This window comes from Ictalurus punctatus, chromosome 2 (genome assembly GCF_001660625.3).
Source record: "Ictalurus punctatus breed USDA103 chromosome 2, Coco_2.0, whole genome shotgun sequence".
Taxonomy (NCBI): Eukaryota; Metazoa; Chordata; class Actinopteri; order Siluriformes; family Ictaluridae; genus Ictalurus; species Ictalurus punctatus.
Genome location: NC_030417.2, coordinates 6783723 through 6789722, shown reverse-complemented (window position 1 = coordinate 6789722; position 6000 = coordinate 6783723). Strand labels below are relative to the sequence as shown.

Here is a 6000-nt window from a genome sequence, read left to right as displayed (position 1 = left end):
GGTTCAGTTTATCAGTGATTCATGTCTGTTCGTCACATATGACCTGCAGAACTGGTACTGATGACTGCCTAGCATAAAAAAACAAACACTTAATGCTGGGGTGAGGCTAAGCAACAATGAATACAAAAACACAAACCTAAATGTATTGTATAACAAATATGCATTCTTCAGACACTTTATTTCAACACAAGTTAGAAATAAGGTAGAATTTGTCAAATAAAAAGACTGGGCTTGGTGGAAAAAGATGAAAGTCTTTATTATTTTGGAACAATCCATACACATGAAATAAGTCAGTCTGAGTATTTGAAACTTTACAATATATAATTTTAAGCAGGAACTAGCACTCATCTAGCACACTGAATCCTATGATTTGAACACACAACCTTCTGTTCACTCTCTCAGGCCTTTAATGAACTCCCAGCCCAAATTTCCTTGGATATCAAGCAATAAAACACAGGAAGGTGTGCTGTTAAATGAAAATAATCAACGATGGGTGGTGGGATGTGGCACAAAACAAAGCCGAGTTACTGTTGCAAAATTCCTCAGTACCAAGAGGTGCGTTAACCAGGAAGCTGCAGGGATGTCTGTAATACTGATCTGAAGATGACAAGACAGGACCCAGTGGTGCCAGTGAAAATGGAGGGCAGTCCACTCCTACCCATGTAGATATATTATCCACCGAAAGCAGTGTGAGTGTGGTATGTTGAGACAGAGCCACCTGACCACGCTGACACGTACAAGGTGAGAACATGAGAACAGATAGTTGTTGTCATTTATATATTACGTCATATGGTCATTGCAAGATGGAATCCAGGTGTTAAAATGTTGCCCTTGGTGGTTAGGAGGGGTGATCCATACATCCATCTATGCATGTTCTATACCGCTTATCTTACACAGGGTCACGGAGGAGCCTTGAGCCTATCCCAGGGAGCTCAGGGCACAGGGTGTCCCCCTACAGTCCCTAAAGGACTGTAGGGGGACACCCTGGACCCAACTCATTACAGACCACAATCACACACACACACACACACACACACACACACACACACACACACACACACACACACACACACACATTATAGGCAATTTCGTAATGCCAATCAGCCTATAACGCATGTCTTTGAACTTGGGGAGGAAACTTGAGTACCTGGAGGAAACTCAGTTACAGAGAGCTGACACTGGAGATTCCTTCCAAAAATGTAACTTCCCTGTGTAATATATGAACCTGAGATTTGCCTCGCAGCTGGAACAAGTGTTTAAAAAATCATCAACACCTTTGGGGGCACAGTGGCTTAGTGGTTAACACGTTTCCCTCACACCTCCAGATTTGGGGGTTTGAATCCCACCTCCGCCCTGTGTACCAAGTTTGCATGTTCTCTGGGTTCTCTGGTTTCCTCCACAGTGTGTCCATAGTGTGTGAGTGTGTGTGTGATTGTGCCCTGCGATGGGTTGGCACCCTGTCCAGGGTATCCTCGCCCTTTGCCCCGAAGTTCTCTGGGATAGGCTCCAGGCTCCCTGTGATTCTGTGTAGATGGATGGATGGAATCAACACCTAATCAGTTCAAATTCAAGAGAATTCAAAAGTGCTGTGGTATAATAATAATAATAATAATAATAATAATAATAATAATCCATCCATACCACTTAATCCTCTTCAGGGTCACGGGGAACCTGGAGCCTATCCCAGGGAGCATGGGGCACAAGGCGGAGTACACCCTGGACAGGGTGCTAATCCATCGCAGGGCACAATCACATACACACTCACACACCCATTCATACACTACGGACATGTAGGACATGCCAATCAGCCTACCATGCATGTATTTGGACCGGGGGAGAAAACCGGAGTACCCGGAGGAAACCCCCGCAGCACGGGGAGAACATGCAAACTCCGCACACACAGGGCCACGGTGGGAATCGAACTCCCCGACCCTGGAGGTGTGAGGCGAACGTGCTAACCACTAAGCCACCGTGCGCCATAATAATAATAATAATAATAATATTGAAAATCAATGTAAAAGTTCCATAGCCTAGCATTTCATAGAGAATCTAGCAAGTGTTTGTGAGTAAATGAAATGCTTAATGCACTAGAAACGATGACGTTAAACCCTGACTGATGTGCTGCTGAACTTCTTTTATGATTATACTTTACGACTAGCAGTGCTCATGAAGATGACTCAATTTTATTGTGATTATAAACCTGGATCATTATTGGGAGATGAGAATTCCACACTGACACGTCAGCATTTATATCTACATGACACATTAGTATTCTGTATCCACAACAGAGGCCAGTAAGGGAAAATAGCTGGTTGTTGTGCTCAGAGTCTCGGTTGAAGGAGCTGCAGAAAATCTGCTAGGCAACAGACACGTCTGTGAAATTGGGGGAGATTTTTAATGTATGGGAATTCTAGCATCATCCGACTGTGATTGTTCGGAAACATTCTCCCTGAAACAGCCTACTTGAACAGCGGTCCTGATCGATAGAATGCACCATAGTTTAATTCAAAAAGGGCATTGAGTGAGAAATTTACATTCACGTGGCACCATAATGGCATTTGTTTAATCTAGGTCTGGAAAATGTTTTCACACTGCACGTGTCCTAGAGGCCAATCTTTTAGAGACATTGGGGGTTTTTGCATGCTTATGCTGAAAAAAAAAGGGTTGATCATAGGTTGCTAACAGAGGATTAACAAAGTGGGTCATCATGGGAATTTATGACTCATGCTGAAGTCCAGAATGATGCAACCTAGTAAACGTACTAAAACAAAAACATTTACTTGCGCTCTGTTGCAAATGTTTATTTGTAGATGAAACTAGTTTACTTTGAATATGGTTTACACAAAACTACTTTGAATCTGCATTACTGTCTGCATGACCAAACACATGTACTACCTTTAATTAAAGAAAAAAAAAATTAATAATAACTTTCCTCATTGATTCGACAAATTCAGTCTCTGGACTCCCTCTACTGGTTGTCATTATTTAGGTCCTACCACTTAGAAGTTGGTGTGAAGCTTCATCACTCAATTACGTTCAGTGATCGTTTTATCCTGTCGTGGGATCCCGGGAACACTGGGCGTGAGGCAGGGATACAACCTGGATGGAATGGCAGTACATCACCGAGCACCACACACACTCTTATTTACACCTAGGGGCAATTTATCTGAGCCAATCCACCTAGAGGCATGTTTTTGCAAGGTGGAAGGAAACTAGACAACCTGGAGCGAAAAACAGGAGAACATGTTCAAAAATTACTCACAGACAAGCTCAGGATCGAACCCTGGGACCCTGGAGTTGTGAAGAGGCAACACTACCCACTGCACAACAGAGAAGTTTCATAAGTGTAGAAACTGATACCAAACCAAATTTCATACGTTTCATGATTGTTATTTATTTATTTATTTTACAGAAGTACAGAAAGGCTTTGAGCTATTTTGACTTTTTAGTGCCGTTATCTTGTCTTCACAACTCATTTTTCATGTTGTTGAACTGCATGATTAGGCACACATGCTGTTCATCATGGATGAGCACATCCGTTTTACTTTATTCAGGGACTGTCCCAAGAGGAAACAGCTGTATGTTTGTCAGTGCTAGACTATTTCTAAATTAGTGTTTGTCACTTGAAAAGGCGTCTCAGAAATCTGCAGCTCTACGGTCATGGACATTATAGTGATCATGAACAGATGGTCAGCTTCATTTCTAGTCAACTTGAGGGACCGGGAAGTCTCCATGGTTATCCCATGACGTTTGCGAGATGCCACCTTAATGGTTTTGCGGGTCACAAAACAAATGGTGAGAGATGTACAGATAAACCTGGCCACAACAGTGTAGGTATTCTACTGCTAGAGTATGATCTTGTGAAAACAACTTTCTTTTTAAAAATATCATTATTACTGTTTGTTTATTAGTTTTTATTATTAGCAACCACAAAATTCAAAATCGAGATCCGCTGCAATTAAGAGCATCGAAGAAAAAGAAAAATACACAATAAAACAAAAGAAAAAATTTATACAGATCGCCAAAGGTAAAAAATATATACAGTGTACACACACACACACACACACACACACACACACACACACACACACACACACACAAACATATATATATATATATATATATATATATATACATATATAGTGTAAAAGTCTTAGGCACCATTTTTTTTTTTTAGAACAAACTTAGATTTTTATTTTATGACCTACATTATTGAGTCAGTACAAAAAAACATTTTAGCTTCCCAAACATTAGTTTTATAACACAAAATTAAATGTTAAAAGAAACATGTTTGTATGTCAGTGTAGAAAGCAGCGTATTTCATAATAGACGCTTTTCAGACAAAAAACACAATGAAGGCTGCTGGGTTTTGCTGCAAAAATAAGAAGCGAGTGCACAGTCAAAGTCTCCAGAAGAACCGTGGCTGGTTCTGCAAAATACTCAATAAATCTTACAGCTCATTTCCTTATAAAACTGTACAAAGTGTACCTGAGACTACTTTTTTTTTTTTAAGCAAAGCGTCGTCAAACTAAATAGTGACTTGTTTCATTTATTACTGTTTATTACTGCTCTTTATAGTATTATATAAAATGTAGAAACATTTATTTTTGAAGGTATCTTTGCTCTACAGCATTTCTTTTGCACACTATATATATATATATATATATATATATATATATATATATATATATATATATATATATATATGCTAATAAACTTGTACATTTTCTGTCAGTAATATTTTATTTCTTTCTACATCAGCAAATTACACCTGTCTGATGTATATTGTTAGTAAAAAAAAAAAGATAGAAAATAAAGTTTGTAAATAAGAAATAAACAAAAACATTAACGGGCCCTGGAAATGGGAAAGGGCTCCTGTAATGCCTTGTTTTTCCTTTATTAAGCCTTTTTAAAAAGGGCTAGAATTTCTTCACAAATAAGCAAGAGTATATATGTGCCAAGTATACTGCTAAATAATCCGGTAAATATCTTGTTTGGTTTGTTTAAAAAAAAAAAAAGACACGAAAACAAGTTTCTCCGTGACTTTGATTCTCTTATTTTGCGTGAACAGAAAATCACGTGACCTTTCCGCTTAGTTCAAACCACTGTGTCGATACCTAAAGGATTCGAATCACCTGCTGTGTCGAGGTTACGTTGTAGTTATGGCCCATTGAGTGAGTGAGCTAGCGGTCCGCGTGGTGTTTGTTTATTTTTCTTTTGAAAACATTGGTTTATGAGCACTGAAAAACAAGCAGGAGGCATGGACTGGTGGATAAAAAGTGGACGCTAAGACGGTGTGAGCTGTAATTCGGAGCCCGAGTCGGAGTTGAGCAGCAGCCCCGCGCTGGAGAGCTCATCTCCGGAGGAGCCTTAACGTCAGTGCTGGGTTAGCACAGAGGCAGAAAAATAACACACACACACTGCAGCTTCTTCTTATCTGTTAGAGACCATGGCGCACGGAGGACCACCTCCTCGATGGCTAAACTGTCCCAGGAGAGGACAACCTGTAGCTGGTGAGCGTCTGTTGTGTTAGTTTAGCTATCCAGTACACCACACTTAGCTTGCTACACCATGTATTAGCACAGTTCTGCCGAGAACTAGCTAGGGGTTTATTTTAATCACAGGAACAGCATTTGTGTCCGTCTTAAAAAAAATAAAAAATAAAGTATCACACCGTAACAACGCTAATGCACAGCTCAGTGGTTTCACTGTTAGCATGTTAGCCGTCTAGCTTAGCTTCAACGCACTACAAGCCTGAGCTAGCTATGTTCATGAGCCATGGTGCATCAAAAATGTCAAGAAACATACACTAGTTACTATAAATTCATGTATATTACTATTACTGTTACTACTACTCATCATAATAATAATAATAATAATAATTAATAATTAGTAATAATAATAATAATAATAATATGATAAGCGTTGCTGTTAGAATCGTGATGTCAGTGACTGAGTGTGTAGCTGATAGCCGACGTGGGATTCACAGTGCGACTGATT

The 6000-nt window shown here is 39.7% G+C and overlaps 1 protein-coding gene across 3 annotated transcripts in view; it reads left to right on the top strand.

Annotated features, from left to right (window-relative positions):
- Positions 1-5103: 5103 nt before the first annotated feature.
- Positions 5104-6000, top strand: part of rngtt (RNA guanylyltransferase and 5'-phosphatase) — a 130238-nt gene continuing 129341 nt past the window's right edge. For 2 of the 3 annotated variants that reach the window (XM_017452662.2, XM_017452656.3), the window contains exon 1: positions 5105-5513. In XM_017452662.2, coding sequence (XP_017308151.1) covers positions 5450-5513 — 64 coding nt within the window. In that variant the 5' untranslated portion in view covers positions 5105-5449. Of the gene's footprint in view, positions 5514-6000 lie in introns of all 3 variants that reach the window. The other variant, XM_053687151.1, reaches the window with a different exon arrangement.